This window comes from Ascochyta rabiei, chromosome 7, assembly GCF_004011695.2.
Source record: "Ascochyta rabiei chromosome 7, complete sequence".
NCBI lineage: Eukaryota > Fungi > Ascomycota > Dothideomycetes > Pleosporales > Didymellaceae > Ascochyta > Ascochyta rabiei.
In genome coordinates, this window is record NC_082411.1 from 191,146 (window position 1) to 208,692 (window position 17,547).

At 56.5% G+C, this 17,547-nt stretch overlaps 8 protein-coding genes across 8 annotated transcripts, besides 10 other annotated features; 4 read left to right on the plus strand and 4 right to left on the minus strand.

Annotated features, from left to right (window-relative positions):
- Positions 1-37: 37 nt before the first annotated feature.
- Positions 38-90: a tandem repeat.
- A 366-nt stretch (positions 91-456) lies between these two features.
- Positions 457-490: a tandem repeat.
- A 372-nt stretch (positions 491-862) lies between these two features.
- EKO05_0004635 (Golgi Transport) lies at positions 863-1,519 on the minus strand (the record flags this gene model as incomplete). The annotated part of the gene is made up of 5 exons (XM_038939346.1): positions 863-1,165; positions 1,224-1,239; positions 1,296-1,344; positions 1,414-1,440; positions 1,489-1,519. 5 exons carry the CDS (start codon positions 1,517-1,519, stop codon positions 863-865), a joined length of 426 nt encoding a protein of 141 aa, XP_038799194.1.
- A 751-nt stretch (positions 1,520-2,270) lies between these two features.
- On the minus strand, positions 2,271-2,831 carry EKO05_0004636 (chromatin-remodeling complex subunit ies6; the record flags this gene model as incomplete). Its single annotated transcript, XM_038945628.1, has 1 exon — positions 2,271-2,831. One exon carries the CDS (start codon positions 2,829-2,831, stop codon positions 2,271-2,273), a length of 561 nt encoding a protein of 186 aa, XP_038799195.1.
- An 87-nt stretch (positions 2,832-2,918) lies between these two features.
- Positions 2,919-2,957: a tandem repeat.
- Positions 2,958-3,031: 74 nt separating this feature from the next.
- EKO05_0004637 (DASH complex subunit dad4) lies at positions 3,032-3,413 on the plus strand (the record flags this gene model as incomplete). Its single annotated transcript, XM_038939160.1, has 4 exons — positions 3,032-3,034; positions 3,091-3,147; positions 3,208-3,337; positions 3,385-3,413. 4 exons carry the CDS (start codon positions 3,032-3,034, stop codon positions 3,411-3,413), a joined length of 219 nt encoding a protein of 72 aa, XP_038799196.1.
- A 432-nt stretch (positions 3,414-3,845) lies between these two features.
- EKO05_0004638 (Nuclear actin-protein involved in chromatin remodeling) lies at positions 3,846-6,202 on the plus strand (the record flags this gene model as incomplete). Its single annotated transcript, XM_038939549.1, has 3 exons — positions 3,846-4,017; positions 4,070-4,390; positions 4,446-6,202. 3 exons carry the CDS (start codon positions 3,846-3,848, stop codon positions 6,200-6,202), a joined length of 2,250 nt encoding a protein of 749 aa, XP_038799197.1.
- Positions 6,203-7,575: 1,373 nt separating this feature from the next.
- Positions 7,576-9,101, plus strand: EKO05_0004639 (uncharacterized protein; the record flags this gene model as incomplete). The annotated part of the gene is made up of 2 exons (XM_038939260.1): positions 7,576-7,857; positions 7,908-9,101. 2 exons carry the CDS (start codon positions 7,576-7,578, stop codon positions 9,099-9,101), a joined length of 1,476 nt encoding a protein of 491 aa, XP_038799198.1.
- Positions 8,193-8,232: a tandem repeat.
- Positions 9,102-9,676: 575 nt separating the features above from the next.
- Positions 9,677-9,887: a tandem repeat.
- A 430-nt stretch (positions 9,888-10,317) lies between these two features.
- Positions 10,318-12,555, minus strand: EKO05_0004640 (uncharacterized protein; the record flags this gene model as incomplete). The annotated part of the gene is made up of 1 exon (XM_038945630.1): positions 10,318-12,555. One exon carries the CDS (start codon positions 12,553-12,555, stop codon positions 10,318-10,320), a length of 2,238 nt encoding a protein of 745 aa, XP_038799200.1.
- A 912-nt stretch (positions 12,556-13,467) lies between these two features.
- EKO05_0004641 (Protein hgh1) lies at positions 13,468-14,839 on the plus strand (the record flags this gene model as incomplete). Its single annotated transcript, XM_059636428.1, has 5 exons — positions 13,468-13,488; positions 13,543-13,588; positions 13,640-13,857; positions 13,916-14,146; positions 14,204-14,839. 5 exons carry the CDS (start codon positions 13,468-13,470, stop codon positions 14,837-14,839), a joined length of 1,152 nt encoding a protein of 383 aa, XP_059492411.1.
- Positions 14,425-14,452: a tandem repeat.
- Positions 14,840-15,002: 163 nt separating the features above from the next.
- Positions 15,003-15,039: a tandem repeat.
- EKO05_0004642 (uncharacterized protein) lies at positions 15,037-16,742 on the minus strand (the record flags this gene model as incomplete). Its single annotated transcript, XM_038939196.1, has 2 exons — positions 15,037-16,216; positions 16,267-16,742. The coding sequence occupies 2 exons, from the start codon at positions 16,740-16,742 to the stop codon at positions 15,037-15,039; spliced, it is 1,656 nt and encodes a 551-aa protein (XP_038799202.1).
- Positions 15,159-15,193: a tandem repeat.
- Positions 15,277-15,313: a tandem repeat.
- Positions 16,743-17,285: 543 nt separating the features above from the next.
- Positions 17,286-17,318: a tandem repeat.
- Positions 17,319-17,547: the final 229 nt, after the last annotated feature.

A 17,547-nucleotide genomic window follows, 5' to 3' on the forward strand; every position in this document is an offset into this window, starting at 1 on the left:
TTTCCCCTCGCTTGTCGAGTCCACGGCACTATATTGTCCCTATCATGACCTTACTTAACCTACATATACCATACCATGCTATACCACACCCTCAACAATGCATCACCCGATCCACAATCCCAAACCCTCGCTTCTCAACCCACCTCACACACACACTTCTGCACCCAACCATGTCCGATCCGCAACACTATTCCTTTCAAACAAACTGTTGCTCCTCAGACGCAGACGCAGACGCAACGCAGACTAGCTGACCACCTCGCTCTGCCGACTCGAAACACCCGTATCCCCGGTGGCGTCCAGGGTAGCGTCCAGGATGCACACGCCCCCGGCATGGAAAGAGCTGCTCTGAAACAACCGCCTGTCTTGAAACGGGATTCCGGGATGGTGCGAGGGGCTGGGGTTTTGGGGGTCATGGGTTTTGCCTGGCTTATTGGGCGCTGGTAAGGCAGGCATGCATTTGCGTTTGCGTTTGCGTTTGCGTTTGCATTTGGACTGGGATTGGAATGGTGATTGGTGGCTTGTGGGCTGAGCCGGAGTGCTTGTATCGCTTTTTTTTTACAAGTCAAGTGAGAGAGTGTTTAGAGATGGACATGGTCATGGTCATGGTCATGGATGGAGTTGTAGCTGCATTGTTCTTCTCTTATCGTATATATCGTATCAAGTGGTATCGTGATCCAACGGGCGCCAATAGCCATGTCTGTCTTCCTTTCCTGTACGCTAGACATATCCTGGTCTGTACTATACACTTGGCTCTCGTCTCTATTTGCTCTTCTCTACACCTCCAACGCAGGCAGCTGCACTCGTCCAGCTCTCCTTCCACTCGCTCGCTGTCGTCTAGCCATGTTCCTCTCCCCTAGGCGCCTCATACATTCTCCCCTCCGTTCGCGGCCGCAGACGCGCCGCTGAGACTAGTGAGTGCCTTTGCGATGTACGGCCCTACAATGGGAATCGCGCCTGCGAACCCGGCGATTGTCGCGAAGAAGTCGCCAAACAGGACCAGGATGCCGTACAGCTCGATCAGGAAGCCGAGAAACGCCCAGCGCATCAGGATGAGTGCTATGCCCACGGCGAAGGCCAGCGTGCCCTTCCATTTCTGCCGGCGCGCGAAGAAGGCCAGCGTCTTCTGCGTGCCGATGATGAGGGTTAGGCCAATGAGGAAGAGGATCTGGCGTGTGTTAGAGCGAGCGGCGGTGGTGGTGTGGTGGTGCGAGGAGGGAGCGTACGTTGCCCATTGCCAGCCTGTTGCCGATTAGCTTCTGTCCGTAGGGAGCGAAGACATGGTGGGCGACACGTACATTGCGCGGTCAAAAAACATCATAACGCCGCCCATAAGGAAGAATCCGCCTGTGTGGTTGTCGCATCAGTCTGCTGTTCGGCGCTGCGGGTTCTGGGCGCAGAGGGCGGCGTACCTACCTCCTGAACAGAAGGCGACTCCAATTTCTGTCGTTTGTTAGTCTGTACATACAGCAAGCCAGATTTGGAGCGTACTTTGCGTGTCTGAGAGCCACATGGTAGGCATCTTGGGTGTTGGGAGACCGTAGGCCTAGGTTTTGGGAGGAGGGTGATCAAGGGTGGAGCTATTGGCGGCGTAGATGTAGGCACGGCGAATATGCGTTTGTATAAGGAGATTCTGGTGCAAATGCCTCTGTTTGGTGCCTGTTTGGTGCCTGTTTGGTGCCTGGCAACTTTTGTCTCGTGTCCCTTGGAGCTGCAGTCGAGTTGACGCGCCTCGGCCGCTAGCGCACCCCCCACCCCCCTGCTTAGCGCAGAGGATCGCAGTTCGCAGAGTTTTGAGCTTCGCGGTCTTGACCTTCACCACCAAACACAACACGCATTCGCGTACTTTGACGAGAGGATCAATGAACATTCTTTCTTCTCTGGCACGGTGACCACATCTAGTGTTACAAGTGCAGACGCTGTAGAACCGCCCTGACAACAGCATGCCATTACGAGCTGCTGTAACTAGGAAGTCTCCCCCCGAGCTCCTGGTATCCCGTCTGATGGGCGTAGAGCAATACAGGATCACGATTAAGCCGGAGCGCCTTCTTGAGCCTTGCTTCGAAAGGAGCTTGCGTGGGTGGAAGGTGCTTGACTTTGATGGTCATACATATCATGCTGCTGCTTTCATCGTTATCGACAGTCGTATACGCCCGGGTGCCAGAGCCTGTCCCCACCCAAGCCCTGCTTATGAACGCGACCGGCGTTTGCAAGCCGGGAGAGGCTTGATCTCGGCGCTGGTGGTTGTGTGTGCTTGAGCTGTGCGGCAGCGCTCATTTCAGGACGGTGTGGGCGCCTCTTGCTGCCAGATAGCCCTCATACACGTTCTGCGGCATCGTCCTGATCGCTCCAAACATCTCCTTGTTGTGATATCTCAGTCGCGTCTTGGGGTCGGTGTACGGCGCTGGCAGCCCGGTGATGTCGCAGTACTTCTTCTGCGCACTTGGGTGGAAGCTGGGTGCAGACTCGATGTTCGTGTAGGTCGGGGCAGGCCCTGCCGCGTTGGCTGCAGCTGCCCGTCCGTTCTTCTCGAGCACCAGCGTGCTGAGGCTTTGCGCTGCTTGCGCAATGTTTGGCGGTCGACCGACACCGGCTGGTGTTGCACCGCCTTCAGACGCAACGGCGGGCGTCGAGGCACCACTGTTGGCTTGTGTGTTCATCATCGAGGCTTCCTTGCGCGACGCTTCGCCGATGACCTGCTTGAGGTTCTTGTTGCGGCGCTGCGGCGGCTTCCAGTGGGGGTTGCGGAATGGCTTGTGTACGGCGTAGATGTCGAGCTTGTCAAGCAGTGCCTGGTGCGTTTTCTCGTCTGAGCCGGCTGTGAGTGGTGCCATGCTGACGCCTGTTCTGTGCGTGCAAGCGGTCGACGTGACGTCTTGAGGCGCGTTCGAGCTGGGTGGGAGCTTGCGGAGGTGGAGCTCGAGTCGCGGAGTCGTGGAGTCGCGGAGTCGCGGAGTCGCCCTTCACCAAGCCGGCCTGCATTACTAACTGCATCGGTCCATCCCACCAACAACACGCGTGCCACACAGCAAACATGGTAGGCGGCGAGCAGTGCATAGCCCACGCAACTCAAACGCTAATGCTGCACTGCAGGAGAGCCCTCATGAGCACCAGCAAAGCCTTCTGCTCTCTCGCATTATTGTTAATGTTGTGAGTCGCGGTCCATGCAAACATCACAGTCCTGCAACCACTTACCAACGTCACGAACAGGAGAAGCTGAATGAAGCTATTATGATGTTGAACAAGAACCTCCAAGAGATCAACATCCAAAACATGGATACTGAGCTGGTGGCGCAAATGTTCAAAAACTACCAGTCCAACGTCCTATTCCACCTTGAAGGTAGGGCCACAATCTACGGCAAGAGGCGCACAGCTGACCATGAGTAGCCACGAACGGTCTGAAGGATCCAGCTTGATCGTGCTGCTATTGCAACAGGCGAATGCCTCTCGCAGTCCTTGGTATAGGAGGCTCAAGGAGGCTCAAGGAGGCTCAAGGAGGCATCGAGGGTTTCGTGACCAACGACGACAGGACGAGAACAATGCATGCAAGATGATACCCATATAGAACGCAACGCAACGTACTTGACCATGTCGCAAATCCCCAAATCCCGCAGATGATGCTTTCATGGTCTCTCTTCTCTGCTGCTGCACGTGTAGTTGCGAACTCCGTAGCTATGCTCGGAGGTGCTTGGACCATCTGTGATGTGCTTCGCGCTTCATCAACCTCCAGCATGCAACCCAGCCTCAGCGACTTGCGCGCTAATGACTTGCTGACATCACGCCCTGACTACACGACATGAGATAGACACCTTTCTCCCGGCTTCACTTGAACACACATCTACACAACAATGGCTCCGTCCGCGACCAGCGATGCGCCCGTTGCCGCAGGGCGCAACTCCCCCAAGCCTCCGCCAGCGCGGGTCTGGAGCGTGAGCGAGCCGCCGTTCGAGGGCTACAGGCCTGTCGACAACGAGGGATATTCGCGCAGCAACCACGAAACGGCCATCATCATCGACAACGGTACCGTCTCACGGCATGAGCACGCACGAGTCGCAAGCACTAACAAGCACAGGGTCGTCAGCAGTTCGCGCAGGATGGTCTTTCGATTCCAAGCCGCGTCTTTCAGTGCTTCCGAACATGGCGCGCTACAGAGACCGCAAGCTCAACCGCACATTCTCCTTCATTGGCGCAGACGTCTATTCGGACGGCACGGCGCGCGGGCAGTCGAAGCCCATCTACGAGCCGGGCAGCAACATAATAAACAACTGGGACGCCATGGAGGGCGTGCTGGACTACTGCTTCGTCAAGATGGGTATCGACGGCAGGTCGGGGAGTATAGACAGGCCCATTGTCATGACTGAGCCTGTCGCAAACTTGGCCTACACAAGAAAGAGTATGTACAGTCTGTCGAGATGAAGGCCTGCTAAACACTGACAACACTGCAACAGCCATGTCTGAAATCCTGTTCGAGTGCTACGGCGCGCCCTCGGTGGCATACGGCGTGGACTCGCTGTTCTCCTACTCATACAACGGAGGACGCAGCGGCTTAGTCGTCGACTCATCATACACATCAACCCACTTAATCCCCGTCGTCGATGCTAAACCACTCCTCTCGCAAGCCACACGACTCAACTGGGGGCGCTTTCAGTCTGCGCAATACCTGCTCAAGTTGCTGAGACTCAAATACCCTTCATTCCCCGGCAAGATCAGCGATACACAAGCAGAAGACCTAGTCAGAGAGCACTGCTATGTTTCACGAAACTACGAGGACGAGCTTAGCCACTATCTGGACTGGACAGGGTTAGAAGACAGGAATCACGTCATACAAGCCCCATACACAGAACAGATTGTAGTTCAGAAGACAGAGGAGGAGCTGGCGGCAGCCGCAGAGAAGCGGAAGGAGAGCGGGCGACGCTTGCAGGCTCAAGCCGCCAAGATGCGTCTCGACAAGCTGAAGAAGAAAGAGGAGGAATTCGAATACTACGTACAACTCCAGGGTCAATTGCAAGAGATCACCACGAAGAAGGAGAAAGCACGGGTACTTGAGTCCAATGACTTTGATGATGAGGGCCAGCTTGACAAAAGGGTCAAGGAGCTGGAGAAATCGATCAAGAAGACACGGAACAAGGATCTTGGTGACGATGCCGAGGAAGAGCAGCAAGAAGAGCCCACCTTTCCTCTCCTCGAAGTTCCGGACGACCAGCTTGATGAAGAAGGTATAAAGCAAAAGCGTCAGCAACGCCTGATGAAGTCCAACTACGATGCGCGCCTTCGTGCGCGAGTAGAGAAGGAAAAGGAAAAGGCCCGTCAAGCAGAGGAACAACGGCTCGACGACGAGCGAAGAGAGACGGACCCAGATGGTTGGATTGGCGAACGCCGAATCGCCCGTCAGGCCATTGTTCAGAAAATCAAGGATCGTGAGCGCCTCAAGGCCGAGCTGGGGAACCGCAAGTCGCACGCCAACCAGATGCGTATGAAGTCAATCGCAAATCTAGCTTCCGACGCGCCCTCCAAAAAGCGTCGCCGTGGAGGAGGAGACGACGATACGTTTGGTGCCGACGACGCAGATTGGGGTGTTTACCGCACAATTGCAACAGGCGAAGGCTCCGACGACGAAGAGGAAGAGGATCTTTCAAAGTCTCTCAAAGACATCGAAGCCCAGCTACTTCTCCATGATCCGAACTTCACCGAAGACTCAACAAGAGAAGCGCAGACGGACTGGACCAAGAGCGTGCTGCATGCCTTCTTCCACGGCCCCTACCCATTCGATCCGGAGTCCCAACGTGAAGCGCACCAGTTACATCTCAACGTCGAGCGTATCCGCGTCCCTGAAGTCGTTTTCCAGCCCTCCATCGCCGGATTAGACCAGGCAGGTATTGTCGAAATTGCGTCCACAATCCTTACCGAGCGACTCGCGAACAATGCACGTCGCGATGACGTCCTGCAAGACATCTTCCTGACTGGGGGCAACACTCTGTTTCAGGGCTTCGAAGAGAGGCTCAGGGACGAGCTGAGGGCTGTGCTGCCTGCTGAGCAAAGTATACAGGTCAGGAGGGCGAAGGACTGCGTACTAGACAGCTGGCGAGGCGCGGCTCAGTGGGGAGGCAAGAAAGAGAATCGACGCAACTTCATCACAAAAGCGGAGTGGGCGGAGAAGGGTGGCGAGTACATAAAGGAACATGACTTGGGCAATGCTCTTGGGTGAGACGATGGTTGTTTGTAAGACTATCTTTGGGTTGGCAGCGAAAGTGGGCGTTTATCAGCACTGGCAGCTTGGGACGGACAAACGACACGCTCACAGAGGCAGCAGGGCAGTACCTCTCCAATTGCACCCCAGATTCACAACGGGAGCTTTCACCACGGCCACATCTGACTTCAGACGGCATCAAATCCAAGACGTCTATGTCTTGAGGCATACCACAATCAACTCGCTGTCTCGGCACCACAAAGGGACAAGCAGTTGTCTTTTGTTGCATGCTCGAGCCGTCCTTAGCATCAACATGTCCTGCACCGTGAGACAAAGCCTCATGCTTTGTCGCACTACTCAAACGATTTCTTCAACTTGAGCCCTCTACTCTCGCCGACGCCTGCGCAGCAGCAACCCGCGCGACATGCCCGAGTACTTGGATGAATCTCACATCCCCCGGGAAACGTGCCCGCAGACTCTGCAAGGAGAAAAGCTAATACGCTACGAAGGAGGCTATAGTCTTTAGCGTACCGCTGCATGGACTCTAGAAGCACCAGATGCGGCAGCGACTTGGGAACCAGCAAGAATTCAACAAATACTACGAGAAACTTCTAGCTAACCAGCCAGAGCCGGAACCCGATGCCACAGACGACTATTCACGTGCTATCCATCATGCGAAGGAGCATCACGAGAGCTACTGTAAGATCAGGCAGATCGCGCGCATCGTCCGGTGGCTGAATGAGGCGAGAGAGAAGCAAGCCAGTGTGGACATGACGACGCTGCCGGCTGCCATCAGCTGCCTTCCGCAAAAGAATCGCGAAGCCAACAGTCCATGACAGCGAACCCCACACGATCAGCCGTGTGCAATGCTACGCTCTCGTGGAATACACGATCAAGTGCGTTTCAGCAGAACGCAGCGGGACTGGCCGCATGCTGCGGCGCTGCTTTGGGTGCAGGAGCAGCAAAGCCGAAAGCTATGCCCCCTTTTGCGCCTCACCAGATCGGATGCATATCCGGAAGCTTTTCCAGTTGCATCCAGCTCGCTAGTTCTTCGGTATTGCGCAAGACTTCTCATTGGCGAAGGTTACATTCCTCAGTATTGACTGAACCCGGCAGCGCAACGTCGACCCAGAAAACCGAGAGGTGCTCAACTCCAAACAAAGACGTCTTACGGATGCGTGTACCAGTTATTTTTACCTCTGCGCGTCACCGTGAATCCGTCGCAAGCACTAGCAGATGTCGCAAACGGTCGACGTGAGGTTGGCGAGAGATGTTTTTCTATATAATGGGTTGACCGAGGCGGAACATGGAACAGCATCACTCGCTGAACATCTGCATTTGAACACTTCTTCATTCGTTCCCGGTTCCAATACGAGTATAGTTCTTTCAAGATGGCCTACCAGGTATCTCCCGCTATCTACCCAGCTTACACTCCCGTGGCTCCTCCCGCTTACACGCCTGTTCCGCCTCCTGTTTATCCTACCTACACTCCTGGCTACGGTGCTAGCTCCATCAATTCCTCCGAGTCCAAGGTGCCTCACACTACCACCGCCTACGTCACTTCTGCGACGACTTTGACTTCCTATGTCACCGCTCACCACAGCTCCTCTGCGGTTCCCGAAAAGTGCGAGACCGACATTTTTGGCGCGGTGAAGAAGCTTCCCGAGTGTGTCGTAAGCAATTCGCCATCACACATCATGATATCAGTCTAACGATTACCCAGCAAAGCGTGGTCTTGGAGTGCATCTCTGGCAGCAAGTGCAGCCCTTGCGACTTCAGCTGCATCTGCACCGACCTCCACACTCTGGACATTGCCTCCAAGGTCAGCAAGGCCTGCACGAAGGAGGAGTACGAGGCCTACATTGCCCATGAGAAGAGCACTTGCGACGCTCCCAAGCCGTACCCCACCACGATCATTGTCACTCCTACTCCCGGTTATCCCGTCACTGCCCCCGGTTATCCCGTCACTGCTCAAGGTTACCCAATCAAGAACACTACCGAGGAGCTGACCACCTACACCACCACCACCATCTGCCCTGTCACCACCAACTACGGCGGCAAGGTTGTAACCACCCAGACGACCAGCACCATCACTATCACCTCTTGCAAGGCCGGCTGCACTGCACCTCCTGCGCCTCCCGGCCCTCCTGCGCCTCCCGGCCCTCCTGCTCCCCCGGCTCCTTACCCTAAGGGCAACAGCACCACAACCGTGACCTCTATTGACAAGATCACATCCACTGTCCGTGTCCCCGGAAGCACTCCTGTCGCTCCTCCAGCCGGCCCCTCAGCTCCTCCCGCCGGTCCTCCCGCCGGTCCTCCTGCCGGTCCTCCTGCCGCTCCTCCTGCCGCTCCTCCTGCCGCTCCTCCTGCCGCTCCTCCTGCCGCTCCTCCTGCCGCTCCTCCCGCCGGTCCTCCTGCCGGTCCTCCTGCCGGTCCTCCTGCCGGTCCTCCTGCCGGTCCTCCTGCGGGCCCCTCAGCTCCTCCCGCCGGCCCCTCAGCTCCTCCCGCCGCTCCTCCTGCCGCTCCTCCTGCCGGCCCCTCAGCTCCTCCCGCTGCTCCTCCTGCTGCCCCTCCTGCCGCTCCTCCTGCTGCTCCTCCTGCTGCTCCTCCCGCTGCTCCTCCTGCCGGCCCCTCAGCTCCTCCCGCTGCTCCTCCTGCTGCCCCTCCTGCTGCCCCTCCTGCCGCTCCTCCTGCCGGCCCCTCAGCTCCTCCTGCCGCTCCTCCTGCCGGCCCCTCAGCTCCTCCCGCTGCTCCTCCTGCCGCTCCTCCTGCTGGCACATCCGCCAAGTCCGGCAGCACACCCAGCGCGACCTCGCCAGGTATTCCCGAGTACACCGGCGCTGCCGCCGCCAACGCGCCTGTCGTCCTTCTTGCCGGAGCCGTTGGTGTTATGGGATGGATCTTCGCTGAGATGTAAAGCAGTCTATTGCGAGACTTGGCCTGTGAAGAGATATATTTTCTTATGTTTGGGTGGTTGGTGGATTGGAAGAGGGAGTGGGGATGGTAATACGCTTGATTGGATTGGGGTTTCGAAGGAGCTGTAATAGTTAATCGTAATGAGACGGCGAGTTTGGAATGTGAGAAAAGCTCGAAAAGCTAAAAAAAATAAAAATTAACGTCGTTGTTTCCATGTTCCTTTTCGGGCGATGAAGCTGGTAGCTGGCTTGCTGACGCCATTCCTGGTCCATGTTCCGCCACGATTAACTGCACCGCCCGCTTGATCGATTGATCTCGGACGTCTACCTATCGGCCCGAGCCCGAGCCTCCCTCCAGCACATCATCAAACCAAACGGGTGAAGACGGGGCGAGAAACCCTTCTCCCGCAGCACCGTCCCCCGGTCGTGGTGCAGTGGGGAGGAAAAGCGGTGCTCGACACGGTCGGGCGTTTGGTGTCTGGCACGCTCGGCAGGTGTAGGTGTTGCAAGCACGACGTCCGTGTACAGTGTGTACGCCGTCTTGTTTCTAGCTGCTGTCGTGCAATAGTATTGCTTTTCTCTGCTCTTTGCTCTTTGCTCTGCTCTTTGCTCTCTGCTCTCTGCTCTCTGCTCTCTGCTCTCTGCTCTCTGCTCTCTGCTCTCTGCTCTCTGCTCTCTGCTCTCTGCTCTCTGCTCTCTGCTCTCTGCTCTCTGCTCTTTGCTCTCTGCTCTTTGCTCTCTGCTCTTTGCTCTCTGCTCTTTGCTCTCTGCTCTTTGCTCTTTGCTCTTGCCTCTTGCCCTCTTGCAGCCCATGCTAGAATCTTGGGGATGCTGGGGTTCATGTAGTGAAGCTGGAGTCTGCCTGCTTGTAGCCGAAGCTTTTGATTCGTTGCGTGGCTACGCGGGGAGGTTGTGTGGGCATGCGGTGTTGGATAATATACAACGTGTAATATAGTGAAAGAGTCTAACATTAGGTAAAGTAGGATATGATAATTACAGCTGTATATGAGAGAGAAGTGTAGGTAAGGAGGGTAGTTGGGATATTGATGCGATTGGGATGGATGGCATTCTGCTGGGATTTGGTATATAGCGACGAAACGAATGAAGCAGCGGAAGTGTGGGTTGTGTGCTGGATGGAAAAGATTGAACATTTATATAGATAGATGGTGCATGTCTCTCTATCGTAATGGCTGGAAAGGAAGGAATAGAGACGGCGCTTTACGACTTTGTGAATGCCCGGATCAGCAACTTGACCACGCCAGCGACAACCTTGAACGCGAGTGTCAATACCCAGATGACGGCTTTGAAAGAGAAAGTCACAATGCCGATGATGCCCCGTGCTACGAGCGGCAGCTTGTCTTCGTCTTTTGCTTTCCGGTCTTTCTTCTTTGTCTGAGTCGAGGGCTCCGCCGTCTGCCCGTGACCGTACCACTCGCCCAGCTCGATATCTTTGTCGAACTGCGCGTTCGCGTCTCTCGCGCGCACCGTAGACTGGCTTGCAGCCCGGGTTTGGTTTGGCTCGTCGACGGTGGTGGATTTCAGACTTGCGACGAATTTCTTCAGGCCGCTGCTTACTGCCAGCCCGGCCTTGCGCCGGCCTTGCTTCGAGCGTGCGTCTACGCCCTCCCAATCCCGGGCAAATGTTTCTTTGAAGCTCCGCGCTTTGGTCTCTGGAGTTTGCAGTTCGTAGTCGTTCGGTGGCGGGGCGTCGAAGTTCTGCAGAGATGTCTTTCGCGATGAACGGCCGCGTGTTGCCTCTGCTACTGCAACGGCGAGGAGCGTCGAGGCTGCGACGTCGACGAGGAAAGGGTTGCCGAAGCGGCTCAGGGCGCCCAGGTTGAGTGTCAGTGCATCACTTGTAAAGTCAAGACGCGCGAGCATTGCGTCATCGGCTGTAGCGTCTGTTGTAGTTGGCAGCTGGTTGACGGACATGGTGGAGGGCGTAGCGGAGATGGGTCGATCATGGGCGTTGGAACGAGGCGGCAGAGGAAGTGGAGAGAATGCATTTGTCCGTGGAGTGGAGGTCGACAGGATGTATGGGTTTAGCAGGGTAATGCACGCAGGCTTCTGGCTGTTGACTGCTGGAGTCGAGGGCATGTTGTGACCATAAATCGTCGTGATAGGGCGCGTGGAGGGCCTGTTGATCAAGGAACAATCACCCTCGATCTGAATCGGGAAAATGCCTAGTGCGGGGTGGTGTAATTGGTATGAGCCTTCAGACGGGATATGCTGCGCCCAGGGGTTGGACTGTTGTTTGGGGTCGTCGCGATTCCATGCGAGTGTGCAGCATTCCCGTTGAGCGGCACCGGCAAGCACATCCTCAGCTAACCTCTGTGCGGCGGGAGATTGCGCACCAGGGTCAACTAGAGCGATTCGTGAGGCGGCTGGCGAATTCGCAGCTACGTCCAACGCTTGGAGAGCAGCCAGCTTTGGATATATGCTGGTCAGCAGAGTGGTGGGCTCTTGTTGCTGGTGATCGAACATGATGCTGTCCATCGAAGGAGGCGCAAGGAGATCGAGTTGGGCAATTGGAAGAACGCGCGGCTGGGTAGGGTGATGGCGTTGGATCATCAGCTCGTTCATGATGCTGGGTATCGGAGCGTCTTCGCCGGCGAGATTTGTTGGTGCCAGACTGTAGAAAGGAAGCGAGGGCGTAGTGCCAAAGGTGATTGTCGGGTTTGCTATGGTGGCTCGATGCATCTTGAGGGTGTAGATCTGGACCTCTGGCTCCTCTTGCCCGTTTGCTGCTAGCCATAGGTTGTCGAGTAGGTGTGATGGGGTGAAGAAGGGTTTCTGTGATGGTTTGGCGGCCAATGTGTTCCTCGAAGAGGTATTGCTGTGCGGCACATAAGGCTCGGGAGAGTACGGCGATCTGCTGATCTGCTCTCGTGGGATATGAGTGGGTGACGCCTGGGCAGGCTTGTATGCTTGTTGCGCAAGAGGTATGTTGGGGTTGTAGGTCGGGAACATGGAACGCATCTGTACTTCTTCTTGTGGCGACCTGGGTGCTCGTGTCGCCGTGGTGTTGCTGCGGACCAATGTGTCGCATGTCGAGAACGCTGGGGACACTGCTCGGTTGGGATCCGGGCTGTAGGCAAGTGGTGTTGAAAAGGATGGCGAAGGCCCTCTATAGAAGTCCTCCTGTGTCGCAATGACTGGCGATGGTGCTTTGGGTCCTGCTGCAGATCCACTCGCTGGAGCAACATATGCTCGCGGTGGTGCAGTGATGGTTGGGCCAAGATTGGATGGATTCGAGGGTGAAACAGGAACAGAGTTGACCTGTAGGACGAGCTCATGAAAGTCAAGTGGCTCCTCTATATGATTTGCGCTGTCTTTTCTTCCTGCTACTGGTGCTGGAATAGAAGGCTTCATCCTTGGCGATGGTCTCTGAGCTGGGCTTGTTTGCCTTGGAGCGCGAGGTGGTGGAGGAAACAGTTGAAGTCCGGTTCCAGTCATGTTGAGTTGTGATCTATCGATGGCAGTGTGATTAGAAGTGAGTTGTGATTTATCGATGGCAGTGTGATTGGAAGTGAGTTGTGATCTATCGATGGCAGTGTGATTAGAAGTGAGTTGTGATCTCTCGATGGCAGTGTGATTAGAAGTGAGTTGTGATCTCTATCGATGGAAGTGAGTGATTAGAAGTGACTTGTGCAATCTTGATTCATGTGCACGGCGCAAGAGATGAAGAGACGTCCAAGGGCACGGAGACACAGTCACATCTGGAATCATGGGTATATGGGTATATGGGCAACGAGGATGCATGCGCACTCGGGAAGCTAGCTGAGGGCGTTTTGCTCCTTAGCCAGAGCAATGGCGGCAGCAAAGTGTGGCATGCATCCTCTACCTTGTGCAGCACTTTTCATGGTGGGGGGCGGCCAATCAGAAGGGGAATGTTGGCTGGCGCGTAGAATGTTCGGCGGCTACCACGTCGGTGGTTGGCTTGCATCACTCTAAGCGCCAGCACTCGAAGCACCCCAGAACGTGGCCAGGTGGTTGTGTGGGCGGCGAAAGGCTACCGATTGTGCTCATTCGTCGGTTGCCGTGTGCCTGACCAGCGCACGGGGCATGGCTGTATGTGATGAGTTGGTCTACGGGAGGAGGCGATCATCTCGGTGACTTTTTTGAGGGATGTTGATGGAGGGATGTTGATGGAGGGATGTTGATGGAGGGATGTTGATGGAGGGATGTTGGATGGAGAGATGTTTGATGAGAGATGTTTGATGGAGGCATGTTTGATGGAGGCATATCTGATGGAGGTCTCCTAGACTCCTAGAGGAGCGCTACCGTTATCGATAAGCTTGAGCTTGCATTGTGCGGCGGTGGAAAAGTAGCCCTGGCGCGTGCGACACCGTGGATATCACTGCCACCATGCCGACAGAACTAGAAGAGGTACAGGGCTGAGCCTGGTTTTGTCCGGGTCGCGTGACTGACGGCCATGCACAGCTCGTCGAATTCCTCCACCACGGCAACACGCAGATTCGCCAGGCCGGTGAGACGCACCCCCACCACCCCGCCATCGACGTTTGCTCACCCCCAGCAGCGGCCGAGCACCTCGTCGGATACTCGCAGGCCCACGTGCCGCTCTTCAAGCGCAACCAGCTCGAGCCCGTCAAGGACCTCAAGCTGCTCGTCAAGGACTATGCGCCCATTGCCAAGGACGCGCTCACCATCCTCATCAACGTCTCGGCCGACGGGGACGTGCTGAAGGACGTCGCCAAGGACGACGCGTTCCTCGAGCTGCTGCTGTCACGGATCACCGTATCTCACTTCTCCGGTGCGTGCAGGCCAGCAGACACGGGCGCTGACGAGCGTACAGAACAAGAAGGAGCCCAATGCGAACGAGATGGCCATGCTGCTGGCCAACATGGCCAAGGACGACGCCCTGCAGCGTGTGCTCGAGCTGCAGCGCGACGTGCCCAAGGAGCTCTCCACGTCCAAGTGGGCCATGGACCAGCTCATGGACTGCTTCGTCAAGGGCGCAGAGGGCGCGTACAACAAGAACGCCGACTTCGACTACCTCTCGTACTTCTTCGCCGACCTGGCCAAGGTACCTCTGCTCTCCCTCGCCACGGCCTCACCACCCGCCCACTGACCGCCTCCGCAGTTCGCAAAGGGCCGCGAGTACCTCACCACCCCGCAAGAGCACGACGCCAACATCATCCCCCTGACCAAGATCCACGTCTTCACCGACCACAAATCCCACATCCGCCGTCTGGGCGTCGCCTCGACCATCAAAAACGCCTCCTTTCACCTCCCCGCCCACCCCGTCCTGCTCTCCAACCTCGCCGAAGACCCCGCCCTCCCGCCGCCCGGCATCGGCGCAAACCTCCTCCCCTACATCCTCCTCCCCCTCATGGGGCCCGAGGAGTACGCCGACGAAGACACAGAGGGCATGCTGGACGAGCTGCAGCTCCTCGAGCCAGACAAGGAGCGCGAGCGCGACCTTGAAATCGTGAAGTCACACCTCGAGACCCTGCTGCTGCTGACCACGACGCCCGGCGGCCGCGCGGCTCTGCGCCGCGTAAAAGTCTACCCTATTGTCCGCGAGTGCCATTTGCAGATCGAGGACGATGGGGTGCGCGAGGCTTGTGATCGCGTCGTGCAGATTCTCATGCGCAAGGAGGAGGGCGAGGACGAGGACGTGCCGGATATGGGTGCGGCCGGTGCGAGTGCGGGGAAGCTGGTCGAGTTGAAGAGCGAGGAAGAAGATGAGGAGGAGCAGATGGTTGACGTTCTGTAGGTGGTTGACGTTCTGTAGGTGGTTGACGTTCTGTAGATGGTTGACGTTTTGTAGATGCGTCTGCAGAGATGAGAACAAGGAAAGATGGACTTTACCTCCAAAGGACGCTACTTTGTTCAACTGTAGACCTCGTCGACCCTTGCCTACGACACACGCAAGTCTATACGCTACGCTATGTTACGCTACGCTATGCCACGCTATACTCTCACACGCTGAATCCCCTCCTCCCCACCACTCTTCTCGCTCTGCCCGTCTTCATGCAGAGGACTCTCATTCCCATCCTCGGCCGCAACCTCCTCGAGCACTTTTTCCACCGCGCCCTCCTCCTCCTTCTCCTCCTCCTCCTCCTCCTCCCTCCCCGCCGTCCCACGCCTCACCAGATTCCCCTGCTCGCTCGTCTTCCCATCCGCACTATCCTTGTTCTTCTTCTTCAGACTCCAACCCCCCGTCCACCCCACCCATCCACCCTCCCACGGGCCCCGCGCAACCATGACGAGCAAGGCGGCGCTGATGAACCCGACGCTCGCGCTGCCCGAGCCAATCCATCCGGCAGCCGCGTAGATGTGGTTCCCCGCCGCGGTGCCGATGAGCTGACCGCAGAAGGTGCTGACCATGAAGGCGGTATTCACGCCGTTCCTCCGCTTCGGTTCGATGGCGTAGATTGCGCTTCGCTGCGCAATCTGCGCCGTCTGGTTGCCAAAGTCCACCAGCAGCGCTTGCAGCACGGGGCCTGCGACGTGCCAGGTGCCCAGGTAGGTTCCCAGACATATGCCGGCGAGGCTGCAGCCGAGGCCGAAGAGGATGGACAAGTGCGGCACGAAGCGGTCTGTCATGCTGCGCGCCCAGATCGGGCTGATGAGCATGCCGGCTATGCCGATCAGGCCGAAGAGGCCGATGGTCAGGCTGTCGTAGTCGTAGGGCGAGCCGGCGAGGAGGAAGGTGAGCGTTGTCCAGAAGGAGGTGAACGGGGCGCTGCAGAGCATTCCCGCGAGACAGGCCTGCACCAGCACGGGATGCTTTGGGATCATGAGCAGAATGTCCCACAGGATGCGCAAGTAGTTCATTCCTGGGTTGGTGGCTGGATAATCGGGCATGAACAGCCATAGGAGGATGAAGATCAGGTATTGCAGGCCCAGAGATAGCCAGTACACGGCACGCCAGGTCACAAAGTTGGAGATGGTGCCGGACAGAACGCGGGCTACCAAAACGCCGAGCATGAGCCCACTGACGACAATGGAGAGGGCTGCGGCCCGCCGGTTGGGAGGGGCGAGGTCGCCGACGAGGGGGAGCATTAGCTGAGGAGTTACCGTTGTTACGGCTGTTATGAAGGAGATTGCTGTAAAGACACCGAGGCTGGAAGTAATGCAGAGGCCGAGCCTGAAGGTTGTCAATCAAGATTTGTCCATGTGCTCGAGTGCTGGACGTACCACATCGTAGCCGTGAAGAAAACGAGCCCGCATACAAAGGGTCGTCGAGGCAGCAGGTCGCCCAAAGGACACAGGAACAGCAGCCCTGCAGCATACCCGGCCTGCATGACCGTTGGGATCTGCGCAACCTGCTCATATCGAACACCAAAGTCTCGAGCGAGGATGTTGAGAATTGGATGGTTGTAGTACAAGTTTGCGACGGTGAAGCCTGCTGCAAATGCAAACAGAACGTTCATGGACATGGAGAATTGAGGTGGCTTGTTTGGATCCCATCGACAGCGTGGTGGGCAGTATGTAAGCGTGGTGTATATCTTGTGCCATCGTGATGGCTCTTTCTGTTTTCCATTGCCCAAGTCGTTTTGCGTCGAACCAGGAGTTCCGTCTGACGCTGATGTTGGAGCTGAAGCGTCCGTTTGATTTGTTGCCGAGCTGACAATAGTCTGGCCGGCCTGGGCCTTTGGTTTGCTCGCTGTCATCGTCGGTTGCACATGTGCGAGCTTGCCACAAACCTGTCCAGTAGAATGGAATCGCGAAGGGGTGAAGCCCCAGATACAGACACAAGAAGCAAAGTTGTTGGAGAAAGATAAAGCGCCATGCAGAAGAACTCCATGACGGTTTGCGCCCCGGAAGTCGATGAGGAGCCGATGTCAAGGTGATTAAACCCGGTACGACCGCCAATCAGATCGATCAAGCCTGCTGCTGACGGATAAATACCCGTTGAGATGTGCTGCCGCATGTTCACTCCGACTCTCGCGTGTTCTGCGAATTGTTTTAATTTTGTTTGTGGCTCAAAAGCATTCGACATGATAATGCCAAGTTTGGTTTTGTAAGGATACCGTAATGACTACGAAAATTTGTGTCGGTAGGATGGATTCATCAGATTGGAAGCTGGTTCACGTGTCCTGGAGAGCGACTATTGCAGAGACATGGCTGTACACACGTTTGTTAACGTGCCATTGCCGGTGATGGTGAAGGTGGACGTCAATGAGGCTGGAACGGGGAATTGCAGCGAGTGGAGACTGATGCTGATCCTGATGCTGATGCTGATCCTGCGAGGGTATGCCCGTCACTGACCGAGACCCTTGAACCTCGAAAGAGACAGTCGGACAGGCATGTTATGACGATAGAGGTCAAAAGAGAAAGCAGGCTTCGTCTTCTGCGTCAGAAGTCTGCAGCCGCAGACTGCGTGTGGACATGGGCGACAGGATCAGAAATGATCGAAGCAGGGAACGCGCAATGGGTGCTCGTGTGGCACAGTGGCACGGTGGAGGCACAATCGCA